At 45.1% G+C, this 14,269-nt stretch overlaps 1 protein-coding gene across 1 annotated transcript in view; it reads left to right on the plus strand.

The window, feature by feature from the left end:
- LOC142817537 (glutamate receptor ionotropic, kainate 1-like) overlaps positions 1-14,269 on the plus strand; it is a 48,271-nt gene that overhangs the window by 9,618 nt on the left and 24,384 nt on the right. The window contains exons 2-4 of the mRNA XM_075894568.1: positions 1,540-1,725; positions 2,893-3,051; positions 3,152-3,241. Of these exons, the coding sequence (XP_075750683.1) occupies positions 1,540-1,725; positions 2,893-3,051; positions 3,152-3,241 (435 nt within the window). The remainder of the gene's footprint in view (positions 1-1,539; positions 1,726-2,892; positions 3,052-3,151; positions 3,242-14,269) is intronic.

Genomic DNA, 14,269 nt, shown 5'->3' on the forward strand with positions numbered 1-14,269 from the left:
TGCTCTCTGCAAGCTGAAGGACAAGGTTCTCACTCACAGAAAAACGGCGGATTGGCGGGATCTCTTAGAACGGCGTAGTTGAAAAAAATACATGACTTGAATGTAACAACGAGTGGGAAACATGCAATTTGGCTCTTTCCCTGGTTTGTAAAGGATTATTCTTAGCTAACAAACTCCGAAAATGTATTTGACGGATGAGGTAGCCTTCATAGTGAATTTTTCAGGTGCAGATCACTCTATTATACAAGCTCTCAAGCACGTAATCGAATCCAATATTAGGAAATAAAAGTACTCAACAGGATGATAATATATTCTGGGTAAAATTGTGGGAAATACCTGGCAGATTTAGGTGCCTCGAAGTATTACAATTGGAAATCAGTTAATACATGGGGGCACCTTGGATAATAAAGAAAGTAGGAGATAGACAGACGTAGAAATAAGGTGGAAAGCAGGCAGGCAGGCAGGCTAACCGGAGGATGAATGTCCACATTGCTAACCTGCACTGCGGAATACGTAAGGAGATGTAAATAGATAAAAAATGAGAATGCCATGTAGTTATGGCTAAACGGGTTTGCAGGTAATAACTTCCTGAGAGCAGGCTGCCACTGTTTTGGAGGTACAATCATTAATTTACTTGTCATGTTTTGGTGACTTGAGTATACTCAAAGATAGATTCTTGTTATTTCCGAAAAATGTTGCATTTAAATTAATGTATCGCATTCAAGTAATGAGCTTAAAGTTTCTGGAGGTTATCTGAAAATCTCCCGCTTCTTTACCACATACGTATGAAAAAAATATGCAGGCTAACGAAATAGTGCCTACAGTCATGTATGTCTGTATAATATTTTAAGTACTACGTTCTCTTCTGTTTAGACAACTCACCATCAGTATTGGTAATCATATTATATAAAAGTGATATTTTAGTTTGTAATCACAACGTTACAAAAATCACGTCTTTATTACACCCTTTTTGCCAAGCAACCCTCGTGTTAGCTTGACTGTAAGATCCCGCGGTGCTAAGTTAGGTACGTGGGTTTGAGTCCCGGCCACTTCGGCCACATTTTGGAGCGGGCTGATTTCAATAACACCCATGTATGCACTGGTGTACATATTAAAAAGCCCTGGGTGTTGAAAATTATTTTCTACATTGGCGTTCTTGATATGCATCCTGTTGGGACAGTTTTTTTTTCTGACCTTGCAATAGAATAGCTTTAACCAAAAAACTTCGCAAATGCAATTGACGCATGAGTTAGCCTTTAAACTGACACAAAAATACCTAAATTATTCACATGTCCAATAAATACCGTAACTATCAGTATTACCCGTCCAAAAGCTATCCGAATCTTTTTTTCTCTGATATTTATTTGAAGCTTCTTGCGACTTTGTGCTAAAAGTGCATGACTGTCAGTGTCCCTTGCTAAAGCTTTCCGTCTACTTGCGTGAAGCCGTGGAACTGACTTGCAACAGAATGTATCAAGGGACAGATATTATCGTTACCATAGCGACCCTCCTTTCTTAGTTGTTTTCCCCCTTCCACAGGATATGCACACACTAGATCTGCGCTCCTTCTACAGCTCGCGATGCAACGTGACCGGCTTCCGCATGGTGACCATGGAAGAGTCGCCTTCGTACTTGGGTCAGCTCGACGAGAAACTAATCATTGGTGTCGAAGACTCGCTGCAGCTGCTGTCTCCAATGGCGAGGCTGATCTTTTCGAGCGTAAAGGTGGGTCGCACATCCTCAATACGGCCAGTCAGATGATGCATATATTTTTCTGAGTCTGTATAGCGGAAGCGCAATTGGTAGCAGCGCAACATCGCCTTGACGTGTGCTAAACTTTCCCCTCATTCATGTTTCACCATATCTTGAACAGTGGGTTACCAATGCTAAAAAAATGCCAGACAAGGCGATTTACCGGTGTTTAGATTCTTGCGCTGCTTCTGATGGTCACACATGTTCGGCAAGCAGCATTTTCTAAACAGTGTAGTAAGTTTCCACTACTTGCCCATGCAAGCAATGATAATACCCAAATTTTGTAACACATAGGTTACACTATAACTAGCTTCGAGAAAATGGAAATATACTGTCACAAGAGGTGGTATTATGATTTACATATAGGGCTGGCGGCCTCGAGCTTAATGATAGGAATTTCGACTGCGTACTTTGTGTTTCAACAAAAAATCTCTTCTCAGTCGATTCTTCCATGCCTGGAAGCCATCGCAGATCAACCCCATTACACATTTGTGCAACTCCTCTAAACATTCCCACTGCGAAGTACTCCCACAACCACAACACCCGCTTCTATATATATACTCCTGCCATTCCCACCACTCTGCTCACCCTCATCATTCCAACTTCATTCCAACTGCAGTCAAATCACACTTCGTTCAATGAGATCTCAATTCGCAGAGTAACGGATTGGCTAACGTGAAAAGTTGAGGTTGTTGCTACGTAACTATGACACACTACAACGCAAAAACTTCTACCTGTATCTGCGCATGCAACCATGAGGATTGCACTTTTACAAAATAAAAATGCAACAAAATCTCTCTGAAATAAAAGCACACCACCAATAACAATAAATGCGTTAGTAACCGCTACTTGATTATCGAATTGTAATTAGGGTGAAAACTGAAATTTTGTTTCAGCGTGAGAATAGTCAATGAAAGGAGATGCGTTCAATTCCGTGTGTCCTAACGTGAATTATGAGATAGCGAAGTAAGCCCAGAAAAAGTGATACGATCGCATTGAAATCAGAGATGGTTGTATAAGAACAGCAAACTTTTTGTACGTTTACTTTATTCAGTTTTTTTTGCAATTCGTACATCATCGTGGTTGTTAAAAGATACTATTCATGAGAGCCCTTATTTTTCACTGCATTATTCTATGCAGTTGGGTGCAGCTGTGGCCCACGACGCAGTGTTATCTTTTGCCCGCGAACTGCAGACACTGAGCAGGAGTCGAAATCTGGAGCCAAAGCATGACGCCACGTGTGAGCCAGGCCGCGCTGCCTGGCCCTATGGACTCTCGCTCGCCACGCAAATCAAAGCGGTGGGTGCTCTTTTTTTTTCTGGCTAATTTCGGGCATTAGTACTATCGATACTGCAACTTCCAACAGCGCTAACGAAAATTTGTTGCTTGGGCTTCATAGAATCCTTTGCTACTTCAACGAGATATCTCGGCATCACGGAACAGGGATACAGGCTGCTACATCAAGAGCTATGCCAAGCTTCATGTTGAGGTGAGCACTCACCATAGGGGAAACAGTAAATGTTGAACGTGGTCGGCTTTTTCTGTTCACACGTGGCTGTGCTCCTACCCAGCTGAACCATACAAGTGATCGTATAGTCGATGATTTATTTACTGTTTTACAAGTTAAAGCATAGGAAGTACTCATTACCTATTCTTTTTTACTATTCATATATTATTTTCTTATTCCCTAGCAACGACAACCACATATCGAAGAGGAAATTGTTTTGTACACCGAATTTTTATTAACTGGTGTCTGTCACGGAAGTGACTAAGGTAAAATTTACGCGAACAGAATAAAAGAAACGTTTTTTACGCTTCTCGAAGTGGAGCCAAAGGCATCTATCGCAGCTGTCTGTTACGATTGATGCCGGGCACGGGGGGGGGGCGTAGGCAGAAATTTGTTTCTTGAAAGGTGGGGGGACAGGAGGGGCTCCTCTTTGATCTGAAGTTGGGTTCGTGCAAGCAGGCGGTCCAATGCCAATCTAAGATATATAACCTATGGCAGAAAAACATTTCAGGGGGAAGGCATAGGCCCGGTGTGTCACCCCCTTAGCGACGCCACTGGCCGGCCGCTCTACCCTACCGGCGCACAACAACGAGGCTTTGCGTGTAGACGTCTTTCTTGTAACAGTGATTTTTGTCTTGGAAGGAGTGTAATATAGTTTACTGAAACAAATGGGTGCAGAATTGACGGTACTATGAGGGCTGGTTGGTACATTTCAGCCACTGCAGCCTAATTATAAAACCCTGTTCAAGCCTTTACCATGGTTTAATGGTTTTAACATGGCTAACCTTGGTTGTCACCAAATTGTATTTTGAGAAAGTAAAAAAAAAATGGGCTCGCATGTTTTAAAACGATGTTTCAAGTTCTTTCATTTTTGTTCTCATACGGTGTTATGAATTAGTAGGTCTTTGTAAAACGTAATAATATAGCACCGCTTCTCGCTCTACACAAAAAAGTGTGAGGAACAAAATAAAATAAAATGAATATTTGAGTAATTTGGTTCCAGTGATACTAGAGTGTTCGTCTGAAGCGCAGTCCTTCGAGCTTTCAACGAATGCAGTCCACTCCTCAGTATCAAGCTTTGTATAGAATTCAATGTGTCCTATGTTGCAAACTACATTCAGCATGCAGCTTTTATAATTGTCAGGAACAAAATGAATGAGGCTCTAACTAGAATTTTTGAGAAATTCTTGCCCAGTGCTATTTCAGTGTTTGTCTTAAGTCCACTCTTTCAGCTTTCATCGAGTGCTATCAAGGTTCAGTGTAAACCTTGAGAGAATTAAACATGTCCTAATGTTAGAGCTTTGTCAGGCATGCAGTTTCAGAGGATAAGCAACGTTCGTGTATTTATGCTACAAGAGGTCATAAAATTGGTCCTCATTGATTGAAGTGCTTGTAGAAAGAGCTAATTGAAACAGCGTACGTTTAGGGAAAAACTCGCTGAAAGTTCACTCAAAAACGAATTATTCACCCCGTGCCTTTTGTACTCTCTTTTATATAAGGTGGTGTCACTTTATTGCTGGTTGTATGCATTCTGTTGCAAATAAATGATGTGATAAGACGCTACTTATTAGTATATTCTATACAATACTACGCGTCTCCGTTCGTGTAACGAAAATGCTTCTTCCGTTTGGTGATGCGGATGCGAAAATTGGAAGCGTCCTTTCGCCATTCCTAATGCTAGAAGAGTTTCCTGCTTGCATTGTCGTCGTTTCTGGCAGGCAACAGGAAGAACCTGCACAGGACAGCAAACCTCGAAGCGATTCCCTGCTGCGCCAACTGTCATGCACAGGCTGTGGCCGATAATTGTGTTTCTCTTCACCAATCTGTTGGTGGCACACCCTTAATAAAGCCTCCTTTCAAACGCAGGCCTACCAGGCGACCACTACGGCTGATATGCTTTAGGTATATGGAGCATAGCGCCCGCAATATCCCATTTATAGAGACAGACCCTACTATCATAGTTAAATCCTAAAGAGACGGGTTTTGCAAACACGCGCACAAGATAGAAGCCAGAACACCAAAAACGCATACTAACAACTGAAGCAGCTCTCAATAGTGAAACAAAAAGAAGACACTAAAGCACATCTGCGCATGCCTATGAAATATTGGAACCTATCAGTGTGGCACGCGTGGAGTTCTACCTGAAAGTTAAGAGTTGAGAAATTTGAGTTCATCTTTATGGAAAGTAATCGACGGCTGGCTGGCTCATGCGCTACTGCGGTCATTGCTACATGCCATGTCTAACTAATCAAAGTGTCGCTTTCTTCCTCTGTCTTTACAAAACTGTGCGTTCAGCAAATTTAGGAGGGCACTCACACTCTCGACATAGTAAAGAAATATTAGGTGAGGTTTCGGTTAGTGATCTCTCGTGTTCCAATAATTTCTGTTTGATGCAGTGTCCCGTCGGTCCTATGTAGAAGCTGTCGAAGCAGTAGACTTCCATAGAGCGCCGCGTGGTAGTTTTCCTGTGCGGTACGTTTATGATCACCAGTGATTCTCACTAGCAGCAATCGCACTTCGTACATATCCATTTAACACTGTAAGAACTGCACGCAGTCAGGTTATTGAACACCTTTAAACTATAGTTTTGTCTTCCTGAGGTAGTTTATATGTCATCGAGGAGGAGGAGGAGGAGGTTTTGAAAGAGGAAGGACAGGGAGGTTAGCCAGTTCTCAGAACAGCTAGCTACACTGTACTGGGGAAGGAGGTAAGGGGGATAAAAGATGAGAGAAAAGAGACGAAGAAAAAAAGGAGAGAGAAGGTCATCAGACAATCCACGACGCCGCTTACAGTCCGTCTTTAGACCACTTGCCTGCAGAAAGTGCAACAACGCTCTCAATGCCTTGCGTGCGGAAGACGGTCTCGGCCAGTGTCCTAATACCCTTTCCTTCGGCAATTGGCGATTGTCTAGTCTATCTAAAACTTTTTGCAGTTTTTTTCTTGGCACGCTGAAGCGAGGACACTCGCAGAAATTATGGCAGAAAGTCTCTGCGCAGCCACAGTTGTCACATGTCGGGCTGCTGGCCATTCCGATTCGAAACGAATAAGCATTCGTAAAGGCCGCCCCAATCCACAGATGGCACAAAAGTGTCTCCTCAGCTCTGGTTATTCCTGATGGAAGACGAAGCTTTAGGTGTGCGTCCAATTTAGGAAGGCGGACGTTAATAAATGCTGGTGAATTCTACTGAGCGAGTGTCAGTTCTCGTGCAAGTGATCGAAGCCTTGCAGCGGCGTCCGTTCTTGATAACTGTATAGCTGCACAAGGGGCATCATCATGAGCAGATCGGGCTGCTTCATCTGCACGGTTGTTTCCATCAATGCTGCAGTGGCCTGGTATCCATTGATACGCTATGTCATGTTGTTTCTCTATAGCCCAGTGATGAAGCAGTCGTATTTCAGCAATTAGCTGTTCATTTGGTTCATGACGATATGGCGAGGCAATGCCCTGGAGGGCTGCTTTGGAGTCGGAGAAGATTGGCCATGTCTGCTGCGTTTCTTCAACTAGCAACTCCAGAGCGGCACGAATGGCTGCCAGTTCTTCCGCCATGGATGATGTCAGATGCGAGGTCCTGAACTTTATCGTGATAGATTTCTCCGGAATCACCACTGCACCTGTTAAACTTGTTGAAGTGACCGACCCATTCATGTGGAAATGAATGCGTCCACTGTGTTTCTCATGCAGGAACAGTAATGTTGTTGGTTTTAGGGCCAAATTTGACAAATTTTTTCTTTTGCATTCCGGGGATGGTTATCAGGACTTCCAGTGGATGTAGAGACCACAATGGTAACGACGGTCTTGCTGCGTGCGTGAAGTTCGTGGGAATTACCGCGCGATGTGGGGCAATAATAAAGCATAATGCAGAGCGTGGTGTGGAAGTTGGAAGGGAGGCGAGGTGATGCGATGGAATCCGGGTAGCATGTCTTATGTGCGTTCTTAAAGCATCGACACGAATGTAGGCTGTGATTGCGACAGTCGCTGCTGAGCATACGCGTCTCGGAAGCTCGAAGCATATTCTCGGTTCTTGAGCTTGTAATGACAGGAGGACGCGTACGTTTGTCATGCGGGCCTTGCCAAGCACAGGTAGGCTGTAGCGCATGAAGCCAAGAAAAAGTGCAGCATACAGTTCAGGCATGGCTCGTACTGATGCAACCAATGATTTTCCCGCAAGAAACCTTAGGACATGGGTGATAATGGTCAGTTTTTTGTTCATGTGAGCAATATGAGGGCTCCAAGACAACTCACAATCTATTATTACTCCCAAAAAACGGTGGGCCTTTTGATAGCTGATCGTGTGTCCATTGATTCTGATGCGGTATGGCGTCATTGTCTAGCGCTTTAACGCAACCAGTGAGCATTTCTCAGATTACAGCTCCAGTCCTCGTCCTTGAAGGAAGTTTGACGTCAGTGTAGCCGCTGTCTGAAGCCTGGCTCGTACGTGTAGACGCGTGACCCCTGATGCTCAGATGCAGATGTCGTCTGCATATATCGACAGATGTACGGAGTGTGGCAGGACGTCAACGAAGTCGATGGGCGCAAGGTTGAAATGTATGGGTCTTAGGACCCCACCTTAGGTACACCGCGATAAGTATGATCGTGCCTTGTTGCACCATCTTCTGTCTGAACGAAGAAGTTTCTGTCCTTCAAATAGCCGTAGATCCATTGGTAAACGCGGCCTCCCAATCCAATGCTGCCCAAGGCGTCCAGGATGGTTTCATGTTGTACATTGTCATATGCAGCCTCAATATCCAAGTGCCGCTGATTATCTCCTTAGGCTTTTCTGCTGCTATACAGACGTGACAAGATCAACAACATTGTCTATGGAAGACCGTCCACGTCGAAAGCAGGTCAAAACATCGGGGTATATATTGTTATCTTCCAGGTACCACTCCAGGCGAGTAAGCAGCATTCTCTCCATCACCTTTCCAAAACAGCTGGGAAGCGCGGTGGTACGATAGCAGGCTATGTCGAGAGGCAATTTGCCTGGTTTGAGCAGGGGCACAAGGCGGCTGCACTTCTACGAAGGAGGAACCAAACCGTCGTTCCACGAGTCATTGTATACAGCTAAAAGGGCACGCCAAGCTGTTTGTCCTAGGTTAGCAAGGGCCATGTAAGTGACTCCATTGAGTCCAGGAGATGACGAGCGCTTGCATGCTGCCAATGCTATCTGAAGCTCCTCTAGAGAAAACATATTGTCCATCCGAGTGTCCCTGGACACCGGCGCGTTTCATAGGTTACTCATGTTGATCCTGGACCCCTTGTTTGCAACCCTGGCACAGAATCTTCTGCTTCGTCGATTTCACGTCGGCTTTGGTGGAGAGCAAGGCATTTGAATGGGCGATGCTGTTGTGGCAATGTTCGCAGACTGCGGATTATTCTCCATATTTGCGAAAGAGGTTTGTGGGGATCGAGCGACTCGCATAGTGACTTCCATCGTAGCGACTGTAGTACATTGATTCGACGTTCAATCTTCTTTTGTAGATGTCTCGCCTCCCTCAAGTCGTAGATGGATTTCGTGCGTCTATAACGTCGTTCGGCGCGACGACGGATTGCTCGAAGTCGCTCCAACTCCACCTCATATTTGCAAAAATCTGGCAAAGGTCCACAATTAAACGTTGCCTCTTGGATAGCGCCCTTCATTATACGTTCTAGGCTATCAATAGAACCTTCTTGGTTTCTCTCGCATTGCTTCTCTGTGGATGATCTGTACTTTGACCAGTCTATCTGTGAAGTGGACGCGATCTGGGATTCGCTCAGCTCCTTGATCTTTATATAGGTGGGGATGTGGTCACTGCCATGCGTTTCATTGTCCGCAAACCACTGCACCTTGTTACTTAGGCTACTTGACAAAAAAGTTAGGTCGAGACAGCTACTATATGTCAGACCCTGTAAAAACGTGGGGGTGCCGTCATTTAAACATTATAGTTGGTGGTGAGATGCAAAGAAGGACACAATTCTTCCCCAACGGTCCATATTCTGGCTTCCCCACAGGGGTTGATGACCGTTAAAATCACCAGTATTAATACATGGCTTGGGTGTCGCTGATATAATGTCACTTAAACTTGCTGGGTCGAAGTGGCCTGAAGGCGAAATATATACTGCCACTAGCGTGAAGTTCACGTTCTTACGCTTAACTGTCAGGCACATGTATTGGTTGCTGTCGTCCGGTGTTACTGGATGCTCAACATATGTGAGTCCGCAGCTGATGTAAACAATGACCTTACCATTTTCGTTACGGATTGCAGATCTGAAAGCCTCGTATTTAGAAATTCGTATAGCATTGTGAAGACGTGGTTCACAAAATGCGATAATTGGAAACTGATTCTAAAAATCCGAAAGGCGGGGTCTAAGACCTCGGGCATTCCATTGAAAAATTGATACATCTTTCACCTGTTTACGGAAGGGCTGCAGCGAAAGAGCCATGGTGCTTTTCTAGATTTGATAGCACCGGATTCAAAGCGTCCAATATTCGAAGAGCGCTGTGGGCAGCCGGAGTCTGAATAATATTCAGGAGCACTCGAATTGTCTTCATGAAGGTCTTAATCACGTCTATTATTTCATTATCTTGACTGTCACGACTTACTCGATCTGAAGCAGCTTTTAGCGGGCAATGCTGCGGCTCTACTGGTGGTGTCACGGACGGCAGCGCTGGCCATGCGTCAGGGTCAATGTTTTTTGCGTCTTTCTGAGGATGCCTGTTGGCACTTTTTGATGCTTGTGGTGGTGAGTGCGTGATATGGGGTAGCAGTGTATTCCTGGCATTGGTAGAGGTTGTCCTAGGAGTTTCTCTATGGCACGAACGCCGACGTCGCACTTTGGCAGCAGCCTCCGTGTGGGTGGAACCGTCTCTGGCCATCTGCCTCAGCACTTGCATCTCCTTCTTCACATTTGGGCACTGCTTTGATGACGCCTCGTGAAGACCTTGGCAATTGCCGCATTTGCGATGTTCTGCTTGGCAGGCTTCTGTGTTTTGCGACTCCGAGCATCGGAAGCACACAGCAGAACTTGTGCAAACAGCACTCACGTGTCCTATTTTACAGCACTTCCGACACTGAAGAGGTTTCGGCACGAACGGCCGTACTGTGTGTCAAAAATGACCAACTCCTACTTGAGTTGGGAGACTGTCCCCCTAAAAACTAGTTTCACGTATCGCGAGTTCCCGAGACGGTGGGCTTGCAAGATTATAGTAGCTTCCGTCACTGGTTTGATTAGAATGGGAAAATGAATAACGCTGATAGAAGTGTCGACGTCGTAGATAACGCCGTCCCTAGAGTCCTTGCCATCTGGTATGAAAGAACGTACGTTGATTTCCCCAGCACATTCACCTTGGTCAATACGTTGAGAACAGTAAGTTGCATAACGTCTATCGCCAGAACGTTCTTGCGGCCATTGATTTTCACGTCTCTTATTTATGTGATTCTCACGACCTGGCGATTAAGTCAGTTTATGCTGTCAGCAGCATTCAGCGGGACAAAGAAAATAGTGTGAACCGGTGGCTCGTGAATATTCGGGGTGGCCTTACTTTGAGAAGGAGATGTCGTAAGTAGCCTCCTCTTCGCCTTGCGTCTTGCCACGGGCACAAAGTCACTTTTATCGGAGCTCTCATCACTGCCCGTAGAGTATATCAACGTGTCCTCACTGTCGACGTCACTTGGGTGGCCGGAGCGCTTTCTTAGAGTGGCCACAGACGACGTGAAAGGTATGGGTGGAAGCCATGTCATTGAACTCAGCACAAGAGCAAAGATGCGCACTAATACGATATGTTAACTTATCAGTGGGTATATTGGGAAGTGAGGGAGTAAAAACTTCATTGAGATTGTCCAGCCGTGTTTAGGGGGGTGGGGCTACAAGCACCCCAGCCCAGGTGACGGCCTCGAGTCGTTCTACACGAACGGCTTCCCAGGCAAGCTGTGCTGCCCCCAGTTGATCGGTGAGGTTGCGGCTGAGCAGAGCCGCCTCCCATCGCGCCTCGCGGTTCGAGACTGCCATGTCTACCTGGTTCGTAGGGAACTGCTGCACGCTCTCGGTGCACTCCCACACCATGCGCTGCAGCGTCGCTCTTGCTCCACAAACTTTACATTCATCGGATGTATAAATGTCTGGGTAACAGAGGCGTAGGATCACTGGGTTCGGGTACGTGTGTGTCTGTATTTGTCTTCAGGCAACCTCCCGTTTCTTGTTTAGTTTTTCGTGTAGCGGTTAATATTTGCATCTGTTGAGTCCGTAGTGTTGGGTGATGTCTCTGAAAGTTGTCATGCGATTTCCCAACGTCCATTTCCGCATTGTTCTCGATGTCTGCGAGACATCAGGGCTGCCGGCAGGCGCCACAGCTCGGCGTGCAAGGCCTGAAGCCGCAGCGTGGGCTGTCGCGTTGCCCGCGAGTGGAGGATCTGTGTGGGCGGGGGTCCATTCGAAGAAACTGTCGTTTTCGTCGCAATTATTGCCTCCGGAAATTTTGAGAATGTGTGCTGCTTCGCGGGAGATCCGGCCGCTGGCGTAGTTACGTAGGGCCGCCTGACAATCGCCTATGATCACTTCGGCGTCTGTGGTAGCTATTGCGAAGGCTATCGCCGCTTCTTCCGCCATCTCCCTTTTTCCTTGCGTAATGTAGCGCTCGCGATGCAAGTTACTGCGCGATTTGTGATACCTACGACGAAACCACGTTGCCTCTCGTAATGAGCCACGTCCATGTAAATGGTGTCTATACTGTTGCCGAATTTGTTTTCTAAATCTTGTGCATGTCTGTTGCGCCGACCGATGTGATGAGTAAAATACATATTAATTGGAAAGGGCACAAAGACAATGCGCTGTCGTATGTGTTTTGGTATTCCAACCATTTCGCCACGCTGCGTGTGGTAGTTTATTCCCAGTCTCGTAAGGATGTGTTGACCGACCGGTTCTCGTTCTCGCCAAATGTTCGTACTTGTAGTGTGCTTCTATTACGTCATCTAGGGTATTGTGTAACCCCAGCTCGAGAAATTTTTCAGTGCAAGTATTTATTGGTAAGCCTATTTCGCGTTTGTATGCCTTGCGGATGAGGCGGCCAAGCTAACTTTGTTCAGTCACCTCGCACTTGAGATAGGAGGCGACGTGCGTTATGTGGCTCATAACAAAAACATGTACCAGACGGATAGTATTGCTTTCTTTCATTCCATTGTGGCGATTTGCTATTCGTTGAGTAGGCGGAGGATTTAATTGACAGCACCGTATACTCTGCGTATTTTTTTACCGTTGTGGCCATTGGGCGACAAGTGCAAGCCCAGTACTCTAATGTCAACTTGTGGGATGTTGGTACCGTCCGATGTTACTGCTTTATATCTGTGCCTGTACGCTCGCTGGAAGAATCGGCTTTCTTAGTTTTAAGGCCCCTGCATGTGGGTCTGTAGAGAATGAGCTCAGATTTAGAAAAACAAAACTATATAGGTGACAAAAAATTATATGACAGAAGATGAGCAGTGCAAAGAAGCTCAGCCACCCAAATAATTCCAATAAATTCACACCAAAGTTAGAAAACAAATCAACTACAGTCCGTCCCTCGCTCTTTTGCTGGTACTGCCCGATAATAGTGACCATCTTTTCAGGTGCTGATCAATAAATAGAAAATATTCGATAAGCAAACCGTATCGGCTCCTATTTTCTTCATTTAGTGATACAGGTCATGGCCTAATTTGGCTTTAGCTCAGATTTACATTTTGCTTGAGCGTAAAATATACATTCAAGCATACAATACATAAATAACTATTCTGTTTTCCCCAGTAAAGAAGGAGGTCTGATAAAGAAGAAAAAGAAATCCTGCGAAGGCAAATTTAATCACCACTGACAGTTTCGGGAGCATTTCGCGCCTAATTTTCTTATCTGTTCACTCCACTACTTTCTCTATTTCTAATCTAATTTAGCGCGGCACGCGAATTACGCGTGGCGAGGAATGTTTGTGTTACTCTGATATTGCTAGACGAGAAGCTCAAAAATTTAAATAAAAATGGCAGAAATGTGAAATATTTACAATGTATACTGAAGCGGGGCCTTATTTCGTGGCCAGTGCGCTGGTTGCACATGTTTTAGATGTTTTAATTATTTTCAGCTGTTGAAAAATTTAATGAATCTATAGTTTCACGTCCCTTAGTAAGGCGTAGTATACTCAAAGCAGTAAAAATAAAGTTAGCTTGGACAGCAGCAGCGTGCAACAAGTGGGCTTCAGCATCTAATTAGATTTTTTCAATTCTTATTGCGGAACATTATAGCTATACGAGCAAAGGGGACTTCTTTAGATGGGGGCAATGCAATAGCAAAAAAATAGGGTGGGAAACATGTGTAGTGCCAGAACATTTTATTTGTATTCTACTGCAACTGGCGCCATAACTGGCTACCGTACCAAGTGTAAAATTACGTACACTACACTCATATTCAGGGTGGTAGGACATCCATAAATTGGGTGTAATTGTGCCACTTATATAAAAAACCCTACTTTCAGCCGGAGCAGTATCATGGCTCAGAGGTTTCACCACTGAACACTCGAACAAGTGCTTGGAGATATATTCACATAATTTCTTTAGCCACCCGTTGAAAAAAACATAAGGATCTGTACGAAACGCCATGAGCCTGGATTGGCAAAAAAAGATATATTTCGTGGGATCCGCAAATATTACTGAAAAGTTTCAAAAAAGTTTGCTTCGACTTCGAAATACCGCTTCTGACAGCACTGATGTGACATCTCTCAGAAACTATGACAGCTAGATGGATGGTGCGAACCCCGTCGAAACTTGAACCTCTCCGGCTTCTTTTAGGCTTGTCTTGAGGAAAAATCTGCCAGGCTCACATCGGGGCTGATGCCGCTAAGATGTGAGGCGGAAATAGCTTTTGCTGCTCCTAAAGCGTGCCTGATCCCAACGTCTCCAGTATAATCGGTATTTTAAAAATCACTTACATCTACCCGATTCTCAGCCTATCCGTCTTGTGTTGGCAATAATCCCTGAAATATTTGGATGGGGTCGTGACGTGGCTGAAGGCAGACG

This window comes from Rhipicephalus microplus, chromosome 5 (assembly GCF_043290135.1).
Source record: "Rhipicephalus microplus isolate Deutch F79 chromosome 5, USDA_Rmic, whole genome shotgun sequence".
Classification (NCBI taxonomy): domain Eukaryota; kingdom Metazoa; phylum Arthropoda; class Arachnida; order Ixodida; family Ixodidae; genus Rhipicephalus; species Rhipicephalus microplus.